Below are 26,844 nucleotides of genomic sequence, written 5' to 3'. Positions count from 1 at the left end.
GATGAACGTAGAAAATATAAGAATGCTAGTGATGAAGAAAGTAAAAGGAACTATCGGCAATTAAGAAATGCTATAAACAGGAATCATGCATCAAAAATCTTAACTAGAATTCTATACAGAAGAATTGAGAGGAGAGTGGAAGAAGTGTTAGGAGAAGACCAATTTGGTTTCAGGAAAAGTATAGGGACAAGGGAAGCAATTTTATGCCTCAGATTAATAGTAGAAGGAAGATTAAAGAAAAACAAACCAACATACTTGGCGTTTATAGACCTAGAAAAGGCATTCGATAACGTAGACTGGAATAAAATGTTCAGCATTTTAAAAAAATTAGGGTTCAAATACAGAGATAGAAGAACAATTGCTAACATGTACAGGAACCAAACAGCAACAATAACAATTGAATAACATAAGAAAGAAGCCGTAATAAGAAAGGGAGTCCGACAAGGATGTTCCCTATCTCCGTTACTTTTTAATCTTTACATGGAACTAGCAGTTAATGATGTTAAAGAACAATTTAGATTCGGAGTAACAGTACAAGGTGAAAAGATAAAGATGCTACGATTTGCTGATGATATAGTAATTCTAGCCGAGAGTAAAAAGGATTTAGAAGAAACAATGAATGGCATAGATGAAGTCCTACGCAAGAACTATCGCATGAAAATAAACAAGAACAAAACAAAAGTAATGAAATGTAGTAGAAATAACAAAGATGGACCACTGAATGTGAAAATAGGAGAAAAGATTATGGAGGTAGAAGAATTTTGTTATTTGGGAAGTAGAATTACTAAAGATGGATGAAGCAGGAGCGATATAAAATGCCGAATAGCACAAGCTAAACGAGCCTTCAGTAAGAAATATAATTTGTTTACATCAAAAATTAATTTAAATGTCAGGAAAAGATTTTTGAAAGTGTATGTTTGGAGTGTCGCTTTATATGTAAGTGAAACTTGGACAATCGGAGTATCTGAGAAGAAAAGATTAGAAGCTTTTGAAATGTGGTGCTATAGGAGAATGTTAAAAATCAGATGGGTGGATAAAGTGACAAATGAAGAGGTATTGCGGCAAATAGATGAAGAAAGAAGCATTTGGAAAAATATAGTTAAAAGAAGAGACAGACTTATAGGCCACATACTAAGGCATCCTGGAATAGTCGCTTTAATATTGGAAGGACAGGTAGAAGGAAAAAATTGTGTAGGCAGGCCACGTTTGGAATATGTAAAACAAATTGTTAGGGATGTAGGATGTAGAGGGTATACTGAAATGAAACGACTAGCACTAAATAGGGAATCTTGGAGAGCTGCATCAAACCAGTCAAATGACTGAAGACCAAAAAAAAAAAAAAATTGTTGAATGCAAATATACTCTTAGTTCTGCTGAAATAAAATCTCAGTAGTTTTAAAGATACTGAGCATAAAACAGAAAAAAATCATACAGTGAGAGAACAGTATATTCAATCTTAATATAACAGATGTACGTATAGATACATGTAGGCTTAAACTGTTATCTAAATTTCACTTGTTTTCGCAGTGATAAATATTCCTTTTTTCTTTATAAAATATTGATTTTCTCTTTCCTTTGCCTATTTGATTTTTAGGCAGTATAGCTGTGTTTTTTATTATTTGCATTTTTAAAAATATGTTTGGATTATTTAGATTTAATCTGAAATTTCTTAATGCACCTTTTAATTTTTTCCTAGATGATCGACGCCAGTAATTTCTGTGCTCAGTATACTGAACAACATTCAAAACTGCTGCAGATTCATCAACTTTTAAACAGAAAAGGGATATTGCGACCAGTGGGTAAAGGATCATTGCAACTAAATAAGTTATATGCAGCACCATTTGAAGATAAAGATGGTACTACAGAATTCTACAGAGCTAAAGTTGTTGATTGTGATTTACGGATTGCAAAGGTATGGATTATAATTGTAGGTTTTGATTTGTAAATGTTTTTTTGCTTAAAATCAGTTCTTCTGAACTTACAAGATTATAAAACGGTTATCCTTTACTAGTTTATTTTTATTGAGATGAAAGAAAAATACACAGAAACGGAAAGTCATAGAATAATGATTTAAAGGATCACTTTTTTCAGATGTGAAGGATTTCGACCTCACAATTATCCTTCATAAAATGTTTTATGCTAATCTCAGTGACTTTAAATTTAAAAAACTATTTAAGATTAATGATTACTCAGAAAGTTCTTGCTTTGAATGTCATTCATGAAGAGTGAAGATAATGACATCATCTTATTGAAGTCTAGTGGGACAGTGGGAGTTTTTATGCATCTATCATCAGCAGTAAGAGGTCTACATGCTGTTACATGTTTAACGACATGTTACATATTAACAATTTTTTTTTTTTTTAACAACAGAAAGTATGTGCTGCAAGTGAAAATCCTGCCAGCTGTAAAGTATGCTCTGTAATCAGATTTATATAAGCTAGAAGCAATAAAGAATCAGATGGAATCCAAAATCAGATTTGAAAAATTTATGGTGGGTGAATTAGTGTGATGTGAAACAATATGTGACAAGTTTAGAAATGGGCAGACCAATTTTCATGACGAAGAGAGAAGTGAGTGACTTTGTAATTGATGAATTACTTAACCTTTTCAGATCATGTAGCCACTAAACTGGCTATGTACGGCGAACGCTGTTACAAAATCATTTTATATGGCATCTAAGTCGCTTATTTTGTTTTGTATTCACAAAGGAATCAGTTTTATTATACAATTTGAACGATGTTTATACTATGTAAAATGTTTTATTTAGACTAGAAAGAATATGACCATTTTTTTCTCAGAAATGTGCTTATGTGTGTGTGTGTGTGTGACTTGTGTATTATAATTGCTATGAAGGTTACAAATTTATTTATTATTTACAAAAATAGCTTATCTTACTAGCAACATATCGATGTATAGAAAGACATAATAAGTTATGATATACGGCATACAAAAAAAAAGAAGGTATTTGTGGTCATAAATACGTCACTTTTACTTGAGGTCTATAAATATCTTTTCTGACAAATGATTTTGGTAAACATGTAACACATAACGATTCGTAATGAATAACACTATACAGTAAAAATTGTTTTTTGTCGATTTGAATAGCCTTTTGAGTGGTGGGAATTTTTGTAAAACGTAGTTTTCTGAATCTCCTTCATTTATACTAACATATGTTACTAATCTGTGATTTATGACACGGGTTTTGCATCATATTTTGCCCAATTTCCAACCGATTTGCTTGAAAGTATTATTTTTAAAATCAGCAAACTATGTTTCATTAACACAAACAAAAAAAAATTTCGCTAATAAAAAACGCGGTAGAAATGCGCAAAAAAAATTCTGCAATTAAATTATCGTAATTTTTGTACTGTTTCAATTTTTTTTTTTTTGTTACAGGCATAAAAAATATCCAATCATAATGGGTTTTTTTTTGTCAAAATCTGTTAAATCTCTAATATTTTGTAATTTTTTTGAAATTTTATTCACAAGAGGGTAGCATAAGACTCTGAAGGGAGGCAATCAGATACCAACATATTTTCACGGAGCGCTAATCAACCACAGATCATTGTGATGGGTAAAGGTTAAGAAGATTGACAAAATTGTTTATGATAACCAGTACATCTTCAGCTTTCTTCAGTTTCTCAAATCTCTTATTCAGTTTGTTATAAAATGATCACAGTGATGTTAAGCTTATTTTTGTTTTTTGCCTGTTGAATCCTATATTTCTTTAAATTAACGTGTTAACTAATTTAACTTATTAACATCTCTCATTAATGTGTCTCTTATTAACATAAGAAAGAGTGAGCGATGTTTGCATTAACCTTTCTTGAGCTTAATATCTATTATTGAAGGAAATAGGATTGTTACATGTGATGAGACTTCAAATGTAAAAAATGAGTTAAAATAATCAGTCAGTGGAACCGTGCCCAAACTTAATCACCAAAAAATCAAATAAGCTTTCATAAATTTTTTCTGCTTGTAAAATCATGATGATTTTCTTTTAGGATAGATGAGGGACATGTTGATAGAGTTTGTAGAACGTGATACAATCAATTTAGAGAGATTTATTGTGACATTAAAAAAAGTAAAGAAGGGTTGTTCAAAATAAAAGTTGTGATAGTTTAGCTCTGATATTATTTTCTTGCCCAATAATGCCTGCATACATTTTATCAAATGCCGTAACAGTTCAAATAGGAAGTGCTTGATCATTCTTCTTATAGTCTGGGTCAACACCTATGTATTACCAACTGGTCATGAACATGTAGGGACAAGTTGCATATCAGCATTTTAGTAATGACAAGTTGCAATTCAGTATGGAAAGTGACTATTATGATAGAAGAATTTTACAAAGAATGAAGTTAAAAGCTAAAAATGAAATGCTTTAGTAGGTGCCATAGATTTTGTAGAAAAATTCAATAAAATTATAGTTTTAAGTTATATATAGTAAAAAGTGTAATTTCTGGACAACCTTATGCAAATTCACACACCTATGTATATATATATATATATATGTGTGTGTGTGTGTGTGTGGGTGTATGAGGAAAAAAGCTTTTTAGTTTCAGTTAAATATTAACTGGTGAGTAAATGATTGTTTAACACAAGTTTTATCATTCTAATCTTAAGAACCTATTTATTATAATCATAACTTGATACATCAGTTTAGAATGAATTAATGAAAAAGTTAATCTACTTAAAATGAATAATTGCATATTTACATAATTTTCAGTATATATTAGTTTTCAAATTAATCTGAACCATACCCATATGATTACTTTAATGATTTTTGTGGTACAATTCATTTTGAGTTGTTTTTTGTCCATTGACCAAAGATTTTCAATTTCGTTTAAGTCTGGGGAGTTGCCTGGCCATGAAAGCACTTTGTTTTGTTCTTTGAACATTTTTTTCACTTTTCTGGCAGTAAGGCACGGTGCTAAATCTTGTTGGAACATTCTGTTGCCTTGCGTGAATTCATTTTAAGTTGTGTCACAACCCTTTCCTTTAGAATCTGGATATATTATATTACTTTTCAACAAACCATCTACTGGAAGTAATGAACAAGGGTCTTCAAATGTGAAACAACCTCAAAAAATTTTTTTCTGGGAATGTTTAATTGATTGTTGGATGTGGGCTGGTAATGTATTTTCATTTGATGCTTTTCTAAGGTATGGAACCCTTTGCCCCTGAACATAAAAATGTGACTCGTCAGAAAACAACTTTTCAGTCTTCTTTGTTCCAGTTTAAAAGCTGCTTTTTAGCTGACTGATAAGCTTTCTGTCCAGCTGCGAGAAGTATGTGTCTAACAGTTGTATGTGCAAATCCTGTTCCACTGGCTGCTAGTTCTCTATTTAGGTCTACAGCAGATAATTTTAGATCAAATGTACTTTTTCTCACTAATAACTGATCGTGTGTTAAAGTAGTTTTTCTTTCATGTCCACATTTTCCTTCGCTTTGATGTGAAAAGGTACCAGTTTCTTTGAATTGTTTTGAAATGGGATTCACTTTTCTTTTTCCTGTTTAGCCTCCGGTAACTACCGTTAAGATAATGCTTCAGAGGATGAATGAGGATGATATGTATGAGTGTAAATGAAGTGTAGTCTTGTACATTCTCAGTTCGACCATTCCTGAGATGTGTGGTTAATTGAAACCCAACCACCAAAGAACACTGGTATCCATGATCTAGTATTCAAATCCATGTAAAAATAACTGGCTTTACAAGGACTTGAACATGCTTTAACTCTCGACTTCTAAATCAGCTGATTTGGGAAGACGCGTTAACCACTAGACCAACCCGGTGAGTTAAAATGGGATTCACTGGCCCTGTTCAATGCCACATTCAGAAGATGTTTGTCCTTTAATCATACTGGTAGGTGTAGAAAGATAAACAATTTTCTTGGAGTACTATCCATTATTATATATTCATGACTGAACAAAAAATACAAAAATATAATTTTGTAATAAAAATAAAATAAATTTTCACAAAACACTATTATAACATAAAAATTTCTAATTAACCAAAGAACAATAATCTCGTACTATACGAACAACTTAAAGAATGGATTTGGTTAAGCTGTGTTGCCACAACATAGAAATAAACAAAAGATTTCATTCCTGTTTTCGAATTAATTTGCACACTTCTGTAGTTTACTGCATGAAAACAGGTCGTAATAGGTTACCGTTAAACAGGTTGTAGTTTACTAACATATAAACAGGTCAGGAGTTGTATTTGTACAAACCGGGACTGCTTTTATTTGTAAAAAGTACTGGATATATGAAAAAAATAAGTCTAAATTATGTGCTGTATAACTGATAATGGGTGTGCAGATTCTACTCATTTTAATCTAATTTCATGTAAATATTTATTTTAGAAATGTAATGTTTTTTATTATCCAAATTTGGTTTTCAAATGAGTGGAATAAATATGGAGTGAACTGACAAATTACCAACTTCAACAGTGTGAAAAGGAGTAGACCTCTTTTAAGGACTCAATCAAGATCAATATTGAAAAAAACTTGTAAGTTCAGTAAAAAGGTCTGTTAGACTGGATAATTATTTTCTTGTGAATAACTATTACTAAAGTAATACTGGTGAGATGACGGCAATGATTTGAGTACCAATTAATTAATATTTTATATATATATAAAAGTGCAGTTCAAAAGTAAGGGCTGGTGAGTTATGAATAGCAATTGGCAGCAATAGCAATTAGTTCGTGCATTTACAGTAGCTTTAAGCAGTCTACTGAACATGTATTCACCACATCGCCATCAATTCATTGTTGTTTGCCTTTGTGAGACTGTGTTAAAATGAGAGTAGTATTAACAAATCCTGCTAATTGTGAAGTTCGAACAGCAATTGAATTTCTAAACGAAATGACACAATGCTGCTGAAATTCACCATCAATTATGTGAAACATATGGCCCTACCATAATGAGTGAAGGAAAAGTGAGGCAATGGTGTCGTGAATTTAAGGAAGGCCATTCAAATGTTCATGACAAACAGAGGAGTGGCAGGCCTGGTGTCTGGACTGACAATCTTGTTGAACATGTTAATGCAAAAGTGAGAGAAAATAATTGCTTTATGATTAGCAATCTTCCGATTGAGTTTGGGTGCAATTTTTTTAGTGTCATGAATGACATATCATGTATTTTTTCTGCTGTTAAAAAATTACTGCACTGTTTTAGATGCATTAATATAGTTGGCTAACTAAATTGTTACAACGGTGACTTGACAGGGCATGCGTCAACGGTTTGGAAATGTTAGTAATAGGAGAATGAAACTATAAGATAGCTGTATCTGTTGCTTTGTGCAACATTTTATTCTCCTGTTTCATTCTAGTGTGCGTTACACTTCAGCTGCCCTCATTTTGTATTCACACCAATAGCAAATTAATTAAATATGTGATATTTGTTTTGCCAAATTTTGCCACTGAAACACTTTGTCTTGCTGATTACTTCTCATTTTTTTAAATTTTAGGATGTGTATAGCGTGATCCATTAGGCTTGTTTGATAATGAAAGTATCTTTCATTATTATGTCAAAAATATTTTTTGCCTCTAATAATTTATTTGCCATTTCTGCTGCTTTAGATTCCCTATTTTTTACTCTTTTTTGAAATTAATATATATATTAATATTTATTATTATTATTATTATTATTAATTTAGTAATTTTTTCATTGTTAATAATATCATTTTCCATCAACCCATTTTATTGCATGACATGTATATGTGATGCAATAAACAATTCCACATGTTTCTGTGAAATCATTTAGCAAATCTTAATTTCAAATTTTTTCACCCCGGATTTTCTGTTCTACAATACTGCTGAAATCTTTACTTTTCTGTTATTGTTTGCTTTTTTTTCCCAGCGTTTGATAATTTTTGAAGTTGAAATTTCATTCTGTACTACGGTTTTATTATATGTTATACAGAGTTATCATAAAAGAATGGTGCGGTTTTGAACATGGTTTAAATTAAAACAGAATTACTTACAGTTTGTTTTTTATTTTTTAAATTTGTCATCTCAAACATTTTTTTACATAATTAAATAATTTCAATATGTGCGCCGTTAGTCGCTCGATGAATGTCCAAACGATACTCAACTTCTCTCCAAACATTAGTTAACATTTCTTCGTTAATGGTTGTCATTGCTTCATTAATCCTGTTTTTTAAGTGGTTTAGGTCGCGAATTTTTTGTGTATAAACAACGCTTTTGATGTACCCCCACAAGAAAAAATCGCAAGGTGTCAGGTCTGGACTCCTTGGAGGTGAAAGTATGGGTCCTTGCCGGCCTATCCATCGATCTCCAAATTTTTCATTCAAAGCGTCCGTGACCAATGCATTGAAGTGCGGGGGAGCACCATCTTGTTGGAAATGAAGCAATAATCAGTTAACATGTCAAGATACACAACTACATTAATTGTTTTTTTCAGCAAAGAAAAAAGCCCCTATTGCACGATTTTTCATCACACCACACCAAACATTAACTTTAGGCGAATCAGGTTGTTTCTCAATATTTGCGTGTGGGTTTACAGAGCCCCATATTCGTGATTTGTGTCTGTTAACACATCCATTCACATGGAACGTAGCTTCCTCTGTAAAAATTATATCATCTAAAAATGATTCGTTTTCACTTATTCTGTCCAACATTTCAACAGCGAAATTGTAACGTTTTACACCATCATCGGGTTTCAATTCCTGCAGTATCTGGATTTTATAAGCGTGTAATTTCAGTTTTGTGTGGTGGATCTCTTCCAAATTCACATCGAAACGCACGTTCAACTAAAATTACGGATTTTAATTCAGCCATCAATAAAACACACTTTGCTTTGTCTTTATCCAAGAACATAGTAACTCGCTAAACTCACCGCAACAACAATACAAGAACTGACGTTTTGGTTAAAACTGCTGATAAACAAACTTTTGGGTTGGAGGCTTTCAGGGATACCAATATAACATCTAGAAATTTCCCTACAATCTTCCTATGAATTACTGAAACCGCACCATTCTTTTATGATAACCCCGTATTATGTCATCTTAACTTTATAGAAATAAATAATCTAATTGATCAACTCAATGGATGCTGTAGTTAAATTAGTTTTTATAATATTATTGTTTATTGTAGTATAATTATTTTTTATGATTGTACTTATTATAGTTTAATAAGTACTAATAGTTAGTGCAATCATATTAATACAAGATGATTGGATGGACCTCATTAACCTGCAAAACCAGTTGAATAGGTAACCTGAAAATCTATTACTACTTCATTACTAACACATTAAATAATGCTGTAGAAACACTTTTTCATTAAAATTCACAGTATAGAAAAAAAATGAACCCCCTTAAATAAGGAAATCTACTAAGCAAGATTCACTATGGAGTTTTGTTGTGTCTGATTTATTAGTTGCAGTACACATTTATGTGCTGATTTAAGTATTTATGATTGTTTAGTAACTTGTTAAGGTCAGACTTTAGAAAATACTTTCTCTTGTGTTTGGTTTTTGACAGTTGACAAAATAATTATTAGTATGTTCCAGCAGGGATGAATATGCATTAACTTGGGTTGTTTTTGAAAATCCATTCATTTATAAAGAATTTTCAAACTCGTACTCAACATCTGATCTATCCTGAATAATTTTTTTATTTAAAGGTAATTAATTTATGACTTTTATGATCAATTTTTCTTGAGTATACAGCACATTTTGTATTTTACTGCTGGGTGATACATCAATAATTACTCTGCTGAGAGTAATTATTGTTGTTTGGTGTAAAACATTATGCATTATGGTGACTGTAATTATTTACATAATTTTATATATACTTCACGCATTCTTCCTTGATAGTGTCTCCAAAACCCCTGATCGCTTAAGAAATTAAATCTTGTGGAGTTCCTCTTAGGCAGTAGGTACTAAGATTTTTTTTTAAAACTTTTTAAGTTCTCAACTTTTTTTCACTCTCAGTTTGTTACTCAGGCTTTAACTTCTATTATCAAGAATTTTTACTGAATTATATAATGTGTTTCAGGGAGTATTTTACTAAAACTAAAAAGGTCAAATCTTTCAGAGTTCTAAGGTTTAAAATGAATAAATAAATCATATTGTCATTTGTCAAACTAAAATATTATTGTCCAAACATCTGGTAAAAGGGAAATGAAGTTTTATGATGGGTTCCAGTAGGTCCTATGCCCCCGCTTATAAACTTTTTAAAGAAGTGAAATCTACTGATAATATGGCCACCCTACTGCTGGATAGATGAACAGCTACTAGTATATTCTAATTTATATAAATCTTTACATTTACTGAAATTTATATTCTTAGTTACTTAATTAATCATGTATTTATATATTTCATATCATTTATGTGAATCCAGGTTTTGTTCGTTGATTATGGAAATATTGAATTGGTGGCAGTAACAGAGTTACGCACTTTTGACCCCAAGCAGATTGTTCCTTTGAATGGAGAAGAAATTAATCTTGACAATGAACCACATCTAGCATTCAATTGTACATTAGCACTTATCCAACCGTCTGTAATTAAAGATCATCGTGCACAGTGGTCAAATGAAGCAAATTGTGAATTTAAACGACTTTGCTGTGAAAGAAATGTGTTGGCAAGGGTAAGAGCTCATTTTAAAAACAAATGTTAGTGTAAATTCTAAAAACCGTTAAACTGTTTTTTTTAATTGATTTTATATTAACAAAAAAGAAAGGATAAATATTCTTCTGTATAAAAATACTTTGAATTTATATGTGCATTAAACTTGTTCCTTGTTGTTTCTTTTTTTAAGTTGTAAAACATATTGAAATTTATCACTTTCTGTAATGTATTATAGTAATAGACACAAACCTGAAATATTGTTCTTAACTAGCTTTATCCTATAGGAATTATTTATTTAGGCAGAATTCAAAGATAACAGATTAAAATGATGTACAAAATGCATCGTAATGCATAAAGATAGATTTTATTTTAAATAAAAAATATAATTAATTTAAAATAGTAATAGTTAGTAAAAAAAAGAAAAAAAATGTTTAGAATAATCAACCAAATTACCACATCGAATATAAACAAACTACTTAAATACTGAATAATAAATGAAAACCAAAATTTCTATAGCAAGCAAATAAATATGCTAAATCATCGTCTATGAGGTTTGTTAAGAAAAAAACCGAACTTTATTTTTTTTAATCTTTATTATTATTTTTATACATTATTAGTTCTTGTCCCCTTCAAAGTACTTCCCTCCCCTTTTCACACACTTTCCCCATCAGTGTTTCCTCTTATAGTCCTGTATAGTTTCATTTGAAATGGCCTTTAAGATCCATGACAATTTGCTTTCATGTCATCAACAGCCTCAAAACAGTGTCCTTTCATCACTGATTTTAATTTCAGAAATAAGAAAAAAATTGCAAGGAGCCAGGTCTGGTGAATAGGGAGGGAGGCTGCGGAAGGGCATCATCTGATTTTGGCACAATGACGAATTGACAAAGCTGACTGTGCGTTGCATTGTTGCGGTGAAGGAACCATGAGTTGCCCCACCACAACTGTGACTTATTTTTCAGGATTTTTTCACACAACTGTGACTTATTTTTGAGGATTTTTTCACACAACTGTGACTTCTTTTTGAGGATTTTTTCACATAACTGTTGTAAAATTCCTTGATAGTATACTCAGCTCACTTATGAGCTGAGTATACTTGAGTATACTTTTTTTTTTTTTTTTTTTCTTGTGAGTGGAGATCCTTTGCCGATCCATTTTGACTATTGAACTTTTGTTTCAATTTTGTGGTCGTAAACCCAGCTTTCATCTCCCATTATAATCCTTTGCATGAATGTTTCATTTTTATTGGCTTGTGCAAGAAGTTGACAAACGTCCACTTGATGTTCTTTCTGCTGTTCACTCATCAAAAGAGGAACAAACTTTGCTGTAACACAGTGCGTGTTCAATTTTTCAGTCAAAATGTCATGGCATGATTCAATTGAGATTCTAACCTCTTCTGCAAGTTCTCTGACTAGTCAGTCAACAGTTTACATATACCAAATCATTGATTTTCTGAATGCAGGTGTCATCAGTTGAAGTCAAAGGCTTTCCTGGTCGAGGGTCAGCTTCAGTTGATTGACGACCACTTTAAATTATGAAAACCAAAACATTGCATATAGCCCGGAGCATCATCTCTAAGCTTGTTTCAAAAGTAAAAAAAATTTCTGTGAAAGTTTTCCCCATGGAAAATTTTACATTGTATCGTTGCTCCCAAGCACATTGGAAAAATCTCCACTAACACTTAAACATGTTGCACTTAAATAACAATTACAGAGGTTATGCAAAACACATTGCTGTCAACCACACATCAGTAAATGTAGAGATATTTTAAATTACAGGCCAATAGAGATTGGCGCGTAATTAAAAATGTTCGTTTATTTTATGAACAGACCTTGTGTATCATTTTACATTGTGGTTCATTGTATAACATAATATATAGACATGTTTGTAAACAAACTTATATTTTAATATTTAAAAGAAATAAATAATTAATAAATTAGTAATTAATATAATCCACTTTACCAACACGTTGATTTGTACTCTAGATCTTTCAGCTTACTTGGTAGCCATTGTCAGGAGTTAAAATTAATACATTTAAAGTCAAAAGTTTAAAAAATCATAGTTAAAATTTAAAAACCATCATGACTGTCCACATCCTATTAGCAGTGTACTATTGGGACCGCGACAGCCATGACTGTTTTTAAATTTTATCTATGATTTCAAAAAAATTTTTGACTTCAAATATATCAATTTTAATTCCTGATGATGGCTTCCAAGTAAGCTGAAAGATCTAGAATATATATCAATGTTGCTGGTAAGGTGGATTATATTAATTGTTAATTTATTCATTTAACATATCAGCGGTACCATGTTTGAGAAATTAAATAAATAATTAATAAAATCAGATATGATATATTCTATAATTAGTCTTAAATTTAAATCTGTACATTAATTTACAAAATGTAAATGTGAATATGTTGTTAAAGTTTTAAGTTTAAAAGATTGAAAATTAAAAACAACAAAAAAGCTCTCTGCATTTGCTCATTTACAGCAATTATAAAAGTATAATTTGAAGTTGTTAGCTCTATAGCAGGTTTCACAGTCTCATACCAGTCCAGTCATACCAGTTGAACCAGTATTGTAGATAACTGGATAACCTTTTTTACTTAATTACTGAATATTCATACACTTAATCTCATTAATAGTCTAAATTGATCTTTCTTTTCATTTAATGATTGAATTTGTTTCTCCTTAACCCTCCATCGGTTGCTTAAAATTTGAATTGCCGACTCGCTCAGCGGAGGTTTCATCCGGGTTATGCAATAATATACAAAATGTAAAGAAAATGTTTATTTTTATAATCAAACTTTTTTAAAAATCCAGATATATGTTTAACACAAATAGTATAATATAAAAAAAGGTTTTTTATATTATAAAATGTATATATTATTTAGTTATTGTGAAAAATTACGTTTACAATTATTATATGAAGTAATAATATTTTATACAAAAGTATGTAAAAACTAAGTACGAAAATAGTATAAGAAATCTTATTTATTACAAATGCAAGTGTAAAATATATGTTTTAAAACAATTATTCAAAAATAATAATTATCAGGAAATTTAAAATTTGTAATTGTAAATGTTGCTAAAAGTTGAAATATACTTTATATGAAAAAAACATAAAGGCGTACATTCAAGAACATTGCTTATACATGAAAACTATCATTGTGGAAAAACTACAGATAAAATATGTTGTAAAAGGAAAATACTTAAAAACATGTATAAAGCCAGCCATTAATTAATTGTTTTGATTGTCATTCATGGTTGGCCAAAAGCAAAGCCTTACAAAGGCTTAGACAGATGAATCACTATCTACCAGTATTTCTTCATCTTCATCGCTAGAATTAGCACACTTGGTACACTGTACTGCAGAATGCTCTCGGCATATGAAAAGTTTGCACTGAACACACCTTGTCTTCGACGGCCGATTTTTCTTATAGCTGCCCCGAAGTGACTACATCTGTGGTGGTTCACGTTGTTGATCTACTTGTTTGTTGATACCCAGAATCTCACACATCCGTACTTTCATCAGCTTAGGTATATTTCTGTAAGAAATTCTCTGTTCACCGTAATCTTTGCACAAGGCGAAAGCTAGCTCTTGAATAAACTTTCTTCTAAAGATAATCTAGTTTACATTCTTTTTCAGAACGATGTAACTGTTCAAACATCCAATATCGAGAAGGGTGTAAAACAGCCTCATCGACCATCGATTACAGACTCTGGCAGTTGAATAGCTTTCCTTATATTTGTCGACTGTGTCCACTCCTTTGCTTGAATTGTAGAACAATTTAATTTCTGGCTTTCCATAAGAGCGAGAATTCTCAGTTGAGTCTACAGTATCGGTGTTATGCATTGATGACAGCAGGATTACATCTTTGTTCTTCTTTACTTTAAATGAATCCATTGTGTAGTCTTTCGTAAAAGCAAAACATGAACTTCCTACAGGACGTTGTTTGGTATTGATGAAAGCAATTGGTATTTCATGTTTGTTTTTCCTTACTGTTCCAACGAGTGTCAAGCGATGATCTTTCAAAAGTTCTTCACAAAGAGGTATGGATGTAAAAAAGTTGTCAACAGTCACATTTCTACCTGAACGAGAAACCGGTTCAGTCATTCTCAGAACAACTTCTTTGCCTCAGTTATCTACAACAAAAGGTCCTTCAGGTTGTTTCCCTACATATACCTCAAATTGGCAGTATAAAATGTTTTTGTACAAGCCATTGCATAAACTTTGATCCCGTACTTGGCGGGCTTGTTTCTCATATACTGCCTGAAAGAGCATTGACCGTGAAACGATTCCAGCATTTCATTGACAGTTACAAATTCACTTACAATGAAATGTTTCTTACATAACTCGACAAAGTCATCAATCAAATCTCTAGTAGGAGCCAATTTATCGATTGACTTTCTATCTTCTCGCATTGTATGTCGTCAAACCTGATACATCTCAATAAAAATTTGAATCGGCTTAGTGACATGACGCATCTGAAAAATTCTACACCAGTCTCATCAGTGGCCCATAGGTCTTCTAGAATTAGATTCCTGCTATGCATTACCCCTGCCATATACAGGATACCAATAACAACTCTTATCTCAATTGGATTAGTTGTTTTGCAGTCTCGTTCTCTAGTAAACTTTTGTTTGTTTGGGTTTATATAAATACTTGTGTAGCCCGTTATGTCTTTGATTGTTTCATCAGGGAAAAAAGGTTCCATGCCTTAACAGGAGACTTGGCTTCTTCTGCACTTTGGGCCACACATCCCATCCTCATCCGCAAAATATTTCTATTGGGCGTTTGAGCCTGCGCACTTTGATTTGGGTGCAAGTCCCAGAGCATTTTCCTACTTTTGCTCATGTAAACTGCTTTACCATTTTGCGTAGTTACAATAATTGCAGATTGCCATTCTTTTAACGGAATACATTCTATGTCATCAAAATCATCTTCATATGTAATACCGTTATTGATATTGACAAAGTCGTCTTGCTCACTTGGTAATTCATGTACTACTTCATTTACCTCTTCGTTTTCATCACAGGTGTCCAAAGCCGTACCTTCTACATGTTCTTCAGGAAATAATTCACGAGTAAAACTCCCAGTGGACCTAGATACAATTGCAAAATGTTCTTCTCTTTCTACGCTAACTAAAAGTCTGGCAAGTCTTTCTTCCTCTTTTTCCATTTTCAAAAACAAAAACTAACAAAAATTCACTGCATAACTTGAAAATATAAGTGACCTAAAAAAAAACTCTCGCACACCGAGGTTTCGTCCAGGTTTACAAAACACAAATAGACGCTTGCGGAGGTTTCATCCACGTTTCCAAAACACAAACAGACGCTCGCGGAGGTTTCGTCCAGCCTCTTACTACCTCACTTTGAACGATGATTGGGGGTGGAGGGGCCTGTCAGCTGTTCCTGGAGAGAGAGTCGACAATGTTACTAATGGACAGTGCTCCCAACCCCAAACAAAACCAATTTTACCTGGAGGAAACCTCTGCTTAGCGTCCGATGGAGGGTTAAAATACTCATAAAATAATTTATAAAAGTAGGTCACAGATGTACAACTCTAAGAACATTTTTAGTAAAAATAGTAGTTTTTCATTTATGTTAGAAATTTATTTATTCCTAATTTTTTCCCTTTTCAGCAAGTTATCTAAAATGTTCAATAGGTAAAATTTAAAGGGATGTTTATAAATGTTATAAATAAAAATATTTTATTACTACTGCTATCATGCATTATTCTTTATTTTTGTATTTGTAAAATTTATTCTACAGTTTTGTATTCTTGGAAGCACGGTCTATCAATGAATCTACTTTAAATGCATCTTTGGATGTGATTTTACTTGCTTTCTGATATTCCACTTTTTTCTTTTAGCATTATTTTCAGTTATATATCAACAAAAATCAGTAATCTACATATGCTTCCATTCTATTATTGCTCATTTATTTTTTATTGTCTGGTAAATCTAGATTTTAACATCTAGTCTGTTATATTTTTACTTTCCTGATAGCTATGCTGCAAAAAGGAAAGTATGGTAATCAGTCAATAAATGGGGTATGGGTTTTTTTGCATTCTTGGAGTTTCATGATACTGGGACTCCAAAAAACAAAACAAAGTTGGGAGTAATGTTTTATGTATGTACATTTTTGAGAGTCAGTTTTTCTCAAAATGTGCAAATATATCCCAACTGTATATTAAGTCTCAGTACATGCATGCTTATTCTGTCATTTTTTTTACAAAATTGCCCCAAAATTTCCCTGTTTACAAAAAATTGAAGAAAGCTATCTTTTTATTTATTGTATATTTTTTAATGTCTTCCTAGGCATAGTAGTAGTAAAGCAATTACTTAATTTTAATCGCACCAGGAAATTTTCTCGCAAACTACGCACAACACAAAAAAATTGCCTAAACTAAAATTGCTCAGATTAGAGGGGGTTATCTCATGGTGACCTTGGATTTGACCTTGACCTTTATATCAAGGTAATAATTGTTTCAGATGGAATGACCTATTTTTGATCCCACCAATGAGAAGAAAAAGAGAAGAAAAGTTTACATTAAAATATATATGTTCACACATATAGTGGATCTTTTTTTGATGGTCATATGACTAACCATCAGAGGTAGTGTTGTAATATAGGTCATTTTTATGTTCTTTCCTGTAGTTTTTGAAATAAATGACCTGGAATATTATTGTATGACCTTCAAAAACATGTAACTTTTATAACACTGTTACCCATATTACATTATCTCTGATGATTAGCTGCATGACCTTCAAAAAAGATCCAAGGTCATATGTGTGAACACATATTTCAATTTTCTTCTCTTTTCATTGGTGGAGTCAAAAATAGGATGCGTCCATTTGAAAAAAATTATGTTAACCTTGAAGTAACAGTCAAGGTCAAATTCAGGATCACCATGCGGTGTTCCCCCTCTAATCTGAGTATCTTTGTTTAGGTCATTTTTTTTGTACTGTGGGTAGTTTACGAGAAAATTGCCTGGGATGATTAAAATGAAATACTATATATAATAGATCTTATTTTTTTTTGAAAATTCAAATAATTCATTAACATATTGACCACTGTGCTAATAAAATGTAATATAAATTAAAAATAAACCACCAAAACAAAGTAAATAGATAAGTTAAACTTACCATATTTATTCCAAAAATCGATTTTCATGAGATCCCGCATTTTCAGTTTTTATTAAATTTTATAACTATACCAAAATATATTTGTTAATTTGTCGAAATTGTTTTTGAAAATTTTGAAATTTATTATGAAATTTATCATTCCAGTACTGGACAGCAGAATTGGCATATTAATCTGTAATAAATTTCAAACGTTTGGTCAGTGGTTGATGATTTGATTGTAAAACCCTATGACGGTTCAAAAAGACAGTTTTTAAATGAATTTCCATGAATTGTTTTCTAACCATATTTAATACATTTTGTTTAGGAATTTGAATAATGGACCTGTATTTCATCACTAGTCTCAATTCATTCAAGCAGTAAGTCTGTTTCTTTTTTCTTTTTTTTTTACGCACAGTTCTACATACATTTGAGTTTAATTCATTCATATTTCTTAGAAAATTCTAAGTGAATTTGCGCCCATTAAGAATAAAGATGGTGACCTGTTAGAATTGTTCCATTACTAAAGCATCCCACTCAATTCTAGTGCTTAGCATGTAAAATTTATTCTGTACTAAAATGATGATGGTTGGTCTTTTATCACAAAATTGGGAATTGTAGAAATAACATTATTTACGTTATATTATAGCATATTTACATAGCATTATTGTGGACATTTTCACATCAATCTATAAATGATGTACAGCAACATTTAAGCATTTATCTATTTGTACAGCTTTGATAAAGGCTAATTTTGTTGAATATTCTCAGGAGTTTCATTATTTATGGTCTAAAAGCTTGATAGGAATTGGATAAGAGATCATCACTGAGGTACAATTGCAGTAAACAGATCACCTTTGTTGCATTGTATTTGGAGCTTATAAGTTTTAATGCTTAAGTTGTTCATGTCATCTGGTGATACTCTTATACCCCTTGGATTTTACTGCCTTATAATTATTCACTTTATTATCCATGATAATGTACATTATGCAGCATTGTATCAAAGAAATTAATATATGGAATTGACAGTCTTCTATGTAGTGTGGCCAAAATTAACTTCTTAAAATTTTTTAAATCTATTTTTCTTTTCTTTAAATATTAATATTTTCAGTTGCTTTTCATTTTCAGTAGGAGAGGTATTAACATCTCAATTACTCATAGTTAACATATATGGAGATGTCTAAAATACTTTCCTGCTAAGTTTTTATATTTATTTTTGACTTTCTTTTTAATTATTTTTATGAGTGATAATTTTTACATCCTAGATTTGCCTTTATTAACATTTATAGGGTATCTTTTCAACTCCTTATTTACATTATTGTGTGTTTGCATTTTATTTAAATTGTTTTTTTTAAATTTAATCTAATGTTACCTAGTTTCTTAACTATTCATCAAAATAACAAAAACATTTCTTAATTTTCTTTTAGTTAAGGCATTTTGTTTTGGGTGATATTAACCTCCCTGGTCGAAACCTCTCCCCAAAAAAAATTGATTAAAATGGCTTGTTTATTGCAGCTTCAGGTGTTTGCATTTTACCCTTATAATATGACTTTTTGTTTACTGATGCAGCATATTAACTAACTAACTTTTATAACTTACATTTATAACTTTATAAAAGTAACTAAGTTTATAAAAGATATAATTAACCATTTTTCTTGAGACCCTGGATATTTTAATTTATTAGATTGGATATAATATTTGCTGTATTTGTTTATAACAGGTTTACTCAGTAGTAGATAATGTTGTTGCACTTGAGGTTTATATTCAAGATATGACAAACCACTCAAAATCAAGACATTATGATGAAGATGCTAGAACATTGATTACAATTAACGAATACCTAGTCGATAAAAAATTAGCTGAATGGAATGAAGAGAGCTATTTATCTAATGTAAGATGAGTTAATTGAACTTTTTTCTGTAAGTTAAATTTTATTGTAGGTTAAATGTAATAGTGAGAAAATGTGCCTAATAGAAATTTTTTAATGGATTGGTAAGGTGGTGCGTTTATTTTTTCAAAACTGTGTAATAAAGCTTTTTATGAAAACTTGTTTTGCAGATTACTATGTTTATTGTTTTAAACATAATGGTTAATTTTATTATAATTATGCTGTATAAAATAATATATTACATTTTTTTAATGCCTAATGTACCTATTAAGTATAAGTAATTTATATCCATATAGCATAATGAGCTATTCTGTTGTCAGTGATTATGAACTGTAGAATTTGCTGGAATAAGAAAATGAACCTGTAAAGTTTAATATAAACAAATAGAATTTATTATGTAATCAATCGATGTAATTTGAATATACAATCAATCAAATTTATGTAATTTGAAGTAAAAGATTTCACCTAAGTTATTACATGCTTAGAAATGTTTGAGGTAATAAATTACTATTGTAATCTGAAAAAAAGAGCTGGAAAAGGGTTGTAAAACGTTCTGGCATTTTACTTTGACAGATTTTTATTTCAAATACATCATAGGGTTTTTAAATATTAATAACTTAATTATCAAATATTCAGAATAAAATTATTATGAAAAAGATCAAAATTTTAGTTTAAAAAATTTGGGTCTAATTTCCTTGGTCAAATGATGTTTTTGCCTTAAAAATTATGCAGTGCTAAAAGTATAATGCAAAAAAAAAACCTTGCTTCATGTTATTACCATCCTTGGGGGCCTTCCCTTGTTAATTACTGCTTTGATCTTTGTCAGTGTAATAAAAAGAACGACAAATCTGGTTTTTTTGCAAAACAAATTTTATAAAATTGTAAGTAGCTTGGATTCTGATGCTACAGTTTATATACAGATAGCTCTAAAATCATTAATTCTGTTGGGTGAGCTTTTGTGGTTGCCAATAGACAATAGGGTGTGTGGCCTTCCCAGCATCACCAGCATTTTAGTTGTGGAACTGTTTGCTATTAATAAGGCCTTAAGTTTAATTAGCCCAACATTTCGATATGTACTTGTTTGCTTGGATTCCATGAGTGCGTTACAAGCGATTAGTGACATGTACTCCAGGCACCCTGTTGTCTGTGAAAGACGGTGTGTTATTTCACAAATGACTAGACGTAATACAACTCTGAGTTTCTGCTTGGTCTTGAATCATATAGGAATTTTAGACAATGAACATGCAGATATTTTGGCGAAAGAAGCTTGTTTTCAGATTACTTTTACCAATCGCATTGCTTCTAACAATCTTGTTTGTTTCCAGAAGAGAGGTAGTTCACAGTGAGTGGCAATGTGACTGGGATGCTAATATTAACAATAAACTTCATCCAATTAAGCAAACTGTCAATGAAGAGCTTCTCATGCAGAAATAACTGTCGAGAAGAGATTATTATCTGCCGTTTGTGAATAAGACACACTAGGCTTACGCATGGATATCTGATGATGGTACATGTTTCTGCACGCTGCAACTGCCAACTAACAGTGCACCACATCCTTGTGGATTTTATTTGTTGTGCGGTATAGCGTTGCAAGTTAAAACTAGGGCTGACATGTGAAATATGTTTGGGAACAATGCTATGATGTTATAGACTGACTTACAGTTTATAAAGGCTGTGCATCTTGATTCAAGAGTTTAATTATTTATACGATCCTTTTCGACTGTGTATACCATTTGGCAGATTCCAGATATAATTTTTATTCTTTTAACTTACTTTTTTAATGTTGTCTTCACTGTGATTTTTGTGTTTTTATTTCACTTTTAACTATGTTAAAAGAAAATGTTTGAAAAAAAAAGTTTTTAACATCTGTTATCTGTGATAAATATATCATGCCCGAGCAATGATAACACTAAAGTGTTTTTCACCCAGAAAAATCCCTCCAAAAAAAAATCAAATTTTCAAATCAAATCATTTTTAGTGAATGTTTGGATCCTGTTTTTGACCCCTTTACTCAAGACTGCTACCTCATATTACTTTTTTAATAACAGCCACAACCACAACTTGAAAAAAAGATAAAGTATCAGAAATTATAAAAAATTCAAAAAATGTTTTTATATTGTTGCTCCATGGAATTCTCTTTTTCTTAAAAAATAATTTGGGAATTTTTTTAACTTATCTGAATTTATACCATTGGGTTGTTAATCTTGAAAATTTAAATTAAAAAAAAAACTTATATTTTATGTTGGGAGGCCCTTCAGGTCCTTGATTTTTGGGGCTTAAAATTTATTTGAGTAATTATTTATTTCAATAATTAGGTCTGATGCAATGTTATTCAACAAGGTTAAAAAAATGACAGTTGCTAAAATGAAATATTGCAATGCTCCTTGTTCGATTGGGGTCAAAAATCAGGCCAAAGGTGAGACATATATAAATGTATATTTATAGCCACTATTTGGCATTAATGATAATTTTAACTTTTTGTTGCTCATTTGTACTATAATGATAATTTCAACATTTTTTTGATGTATGAGGTAAAAACTGTTTTGAATAATAGTGAATCTTTCCCACCCCTAAATCTAATCAACTTAAAAGTTTGGAATTTTAAATGATTTAAGTATTTTCATCATACTAAAACTCTCAATTTCCTATGAATACTATACAAAAAAGTAAAAAATAAAAACTATCTCTCCTCCTTTTTTTAAATTTGTCTGAAATGTAATTCTCTCGGTGTTCCATATATACAAATTTTTTAAGCCATTTATGAAGAATTATTGATGAAGTCTGAAATATTCATGAAAAACAAGTGAAACATGCATATGTTTTTTACATCTAACAAGAATTTCTATAACTTTTCTGTGTTTTTTTGAACTAAGGGATCTTGAAATATCAGCATTTTAAAAAACCTCGACATCTAAAATTTTGACTGATCACTTTGCTTTCCCTTTACAGCTATGTTTCTGCAGCACCAATAGCCAAGAAGGGGTAAAAGTGACTTTTGGAATATAATATTGTTTCTTGCTACAAATATTAAAAAATTAAAAACTGTAATTGGGCAGTTAACCTGTAAGATAAAACTAAATAAATACATGTGAGTAATAGTAGTGAATGCCAATATTTTATAATCACAGGATATCAGATTATCCAGCATATCTAGGTTAAACAAATAGTGCTGATGTAAGTTTTGTAGCATATGAAAAATGCCATGCCTTACCGGGATTTGAATCCGGGACCTGGGAATTATAACTATGATTGTTATAATTATCAATTGTTGATTACGCTTTTGGCAGATTAATAGATATTTTAGTTTAAATAAACACATCCATTTCCGTACGCTTTGAAAAAAAACAAAAAAAAACAAGTATTTGGTAGAAAATTTCTAATATTTATTTATTATTTTTTTTATATTTGAAAAATTATTTAGGCCTACTCTGAAAATAACATTCTGAGAAAATCCCATATCAAATGTAGAGATTCCAATTTTTTTTTTTTACCGAGATTTTAGTCTATTATACATACATACATATTAGGTTTTAATGTATCTACTACATTTTGTATGTAGAATATCATGGATTGTTTTTTTGCTGTTATGAAATTTGTTTCTTTTTTACTTACTGAACTATTTATAAGATTATTGATAATAATTTTTATTGTACTGATTTTATGTTATTTATTCAGGTTGATCATGATCTCAGAATGAGCCAACAGAATTCTGAAACATTTATAAGTGCAAATGATAGCTGGACGATGAATGATATTTTTGATGATGTTGATGTGCCTGTACTTCCAGAGAAGTATTTTCGTAAGCCAGTAAGTACAAATTTAATTTTTTAATCTGTTAAATTTATTTTTCATAAATTAAAAAGTTTTATTTGTAAAAAAAATTATTTCTAATTAAAAAAACATTTTGTTACAAAATTAATTATAAGCTCATTTAAACAAATTAACTAAAATAATAATATTGCTATAGTGTCAGTAAATAGTTTATTATGTATGTATAATTAAATTGGATACTGTTTTTTAAATTATTTGGCTGTTTAATTTTTTTTAGGTAAGGTTAAAAGGACCAAATAGCCCTCTAGAAATGACATTGTATGGTTGTGTTCAGTCCAATGTAAAGAAACAAATTTCTATTGAACAAGATTCTGTCAACAATATTTTATTAGATACTCATCCTCATGACCCTCATGAAAGGTAAAATTTTTTTTTTAGTTGGCAGAGTTGGATTTAATAATATATATATATATATATATATATATATATATATATATATATATATATATACACAAAAAAATCCTTGAACCCACAAACTAACAACAAGTGTATAGACTTATCAATTAAAAAGGTCTTTAAATCCACAGATTCATTACCTATTATTAAAATACTATATTAGATATATTAGACCTCTGTTGCATGTAAAAACTGATGTATAGATTTCTATATCATGTTCAATGTGATTAAGTATTTGTTGTTCAATAACAAATACTTAATTTAATTTAATTTAAGTTACTATTAAAATAGATGTACTGATTTAAATAATTAATATTTTTCAAAATTTATCTATTTATTCATAAAGCATATGGTTTATTTTTATGTAATATTTTTTTTCTAAATATTCATATTCATTATTTATTTCTGTATTTGTTGTTGTGTAATGTTTAATGTGGTGATTAGCAACATGGAAAATCCTCTTTTTATTTTTATAGCTGTTAAATATTCTAAATTTTTTTGTTTAAAGGACCTTTAGTTATACCACTGTTAATGTATTATTAGTTTTTGTTAATAATTGTTGAAGATATTTATTTATAGGTAATACAAATTTTACAAAAATTAGCATACAGGTTGAGTACGTGACATGCATGCACACGTATACTTATACATGCACTCACACACTTTTTCTTAGCTTGACACTATAGTAAAGCCAAAGGGAAAAGGTTACTTTTTACAGAGATCTCTGTTTCATCAGAAAATTTAATATAGAATTACATTAAAAACATAATTTAAAATATTAGAATTGCAGAGGTATGGTAAACATACCTTTAAAAAAAGAAAAGGTTTCTGCTTGTGGAGTTTGTGATATTCATCATTTCCTAAAATGAAGGAGTTCAAACAAGAAATTTGGTGAAGAAGCTTATTGTTGTTTTTTTGGGACAGAAGAGATATCTTCCAACTGCTGTGAATGCTGATATAGCTTGTGAAATCTTAAAAAATTTTAGAAGTACAAAAACAAACGACATGGGATGCTATCCTGTGGGATTTTTGCATGACAGTATCCAGCCACAGGTTACCAGCTGGGTTGGTCTAGTGGTGAGTGCATCTTTGCATCTTTGCATCTTTGCTGATTTCAAAGTTGAGAATTCCAACATTCTAATTCTAGTAAAGGCAGTTACTTTTATACAGATTTGAATACTAGATCTTGAATGCCAGTGTTTTTTGTTGGTTGCATTTTAATTAACCACACATCTCAGAAATGGTCGACCTGAGACTGTACAAGACTGCACTTTACTTGGAATCATATATATCATCCTCTTTCAGCCTCTGAAGTAATAACTCACGGTGATTCCTGGAGGCTAAACAACAGAAAAAGTATCCAGTCACAGGTGAGGCAAATCAGACAGTGAAAGCGATTGGAAAAACTTTGTTGGAAAATCTTCAATCATCCACTCTATACAGTCTTGACTTAGCTCTCAGCAATTACTTTATTTTTCTTCACCTTAAATTTGCATCATAAATGTTTGACAATGATGACAAATTGAAAAATGGCATTCCTGCATGGTTTAAGACACTGATGCCTGAATTTCTGTGAGAGGGAATAAAGAAACTAGTGAAATGTTATGAAAAATTTGTTGACGTTGAAGGTAGAACAGTGGTAAATAAATATAGTTTTCCTTAAGAAATAAGGTTTGTTCATATTTTTGTTTTGTTTTTATTTCAAAATGGACCTTTAAAAAACAAACCTTATAATTTTGGTAGTGCATGAGTACATGTATGGCCCCTTCTAAAATCATGTGATCAAAGTTGATGGATCATATTTGTTATATTTATGTAATTGACTGTATTTAAACTGTTTGTAAATTGACTATAACAAAGGGTACTTTAGTCTAATTAATGAGAATAGTTGGCTTTTTAGCAGCTGCTGCGTTTTGTTTACTCTAGTTTTAATTTTTTTAATTAACTTTTTGTTATAGAATTATCAATAAATTACTGAATTTATCTTGTAGGATGTTGATTGCTGCAAGTATCGGTCAGAGTGTTACTGGTGAAAGATTGACACTTCGGTACACTACAATGTTACCAAATATTCACGGTTTGTCTGCTCTTATTTGTCTTTTGTTTTCTCCATTTGCTGAATTCAGGTAACAAAAATAAATGTTTTTGAGAATAGTTTAGTAATGTTTTAAATAATGAATATTTTATTTAAGTTTTGATCTAATTGTATGTAAGTTACTTGTAATGTAATCATTTATTTGTATGTGAGTAACATATATGTGACTCCTTGGAGTAATAAGACCTCGTCATTGGTGAGGGAGCTTGTTTATCTTTTAGAAGCAGATAACTAGTACAGCAAGTTTCTTGAAAGAAGGTAGCATCAGTTTCAATATTTAACAGCATTAACTATTAAACAATATTGGTTCATATGGACTAAACAAGAAATAAAAAGGTTTGCTTGTCTAAGTTTTCAATACTGCTGAAAGCAATGTAATAGTGAAGAAAAAATGTAATGATGTCTTCTTGGGTAAAATACTCCAGTTAAAATAGTACTCCAATTTGATTTCCAAGTATGCATTACTCAAAAGGAAATTATTAGAAATGTAAGAATTGTGACATTTTTGAGTCACAATATGGAACGTCAGAATTTTAAGTAAGAATTGTAGATGACAATTTAAAAATGGAAAAAATGGTTATGTTAAGTTGTAGGAATTAGTGGGGAAAGGAGCACAAGTTTTAATCCAAGAATTATAAGATTATTAACAAATTAAATAGAAATCATAAAATGGTCATGCTGCAGTAGAAAGTAAATGGACATATTTCATACCACAGGCCAATTATTATTGCTTTTGGTTTCAACCATGAGGTTATCAAAAGGCCACAGAGGTGGATTGTTGAAAACACAAATTGGAACGGTTACCATACAGCCTTCCCATTAAAATATGATGCTGGTGCAGACACCCTCGATCAACTTACTTTTATGTCCCTGTTACTTGAAAATGCCGATAGATGTATTCTACAAATATCAGCA

At 30.5% G+C, this 26,844-nt stretch overlaps 1 protein-coding gene across 2 annotated transcripts in view; it reads left to right on the top strand.

Moving 5' to 3' along the window:
- spn-E (tudor domain containing 9 protein spindle E) overlaps positions 1-26,844 on the top strand; it is a 119,260-nt gene that overhangs the window by 72,089 nt on the left and 20,327 nt on the right. The window contains exons 17-22 of one of the 2 annotated variants that reach the window (XM_075365925.1): positions 1,697-1,912; positions 10,366-10,611; positions 19,440-19,610; positions 23,283-23,414; positions 23,656-23,798; positions 25,826-25,960. In XM_075365925.1, the coding sequence (XP_075222040.1) occupies positions 1,697-1,912; positions 10,366-10,611; positions 19,440-19,610; positions 23,283-23,414; positions 23,656-23,798; positions 25,826-25,960 (1,043 nt within the window). The remainder of the gene's footprint in view (positions 1-1,696; positions 1,913-10,365; positions 10,612-19,439; positions 19,611-23,282; positions 23,415-23,655; positions 23,799-25,825; positions 25,961-26,844) is intronic. The other variant, XM_075365926.1, reaches the window with a different exon arrangement.

Source organism: Lycorma delicatula, chromosome 5, assembly GCF_047948215.1.
Source record: "Lycorma delicatula isolate Av1 chromosome 5, ASM4794821v1, whole genome shotgun sequence".
NCBI classification, from domain to species: domain Eukaryota; kingdom Metazoa; phylum Arthropoda; class Insecta; order Hemiptera; family Fulgoridae; genus Lycorma; species Lycorma delicatula.
The sequence above is the reverse complement of the archived record's forward strand: the minus strand, read 5'-3'. Positions and strand labels throughout refer to the sequence as shown.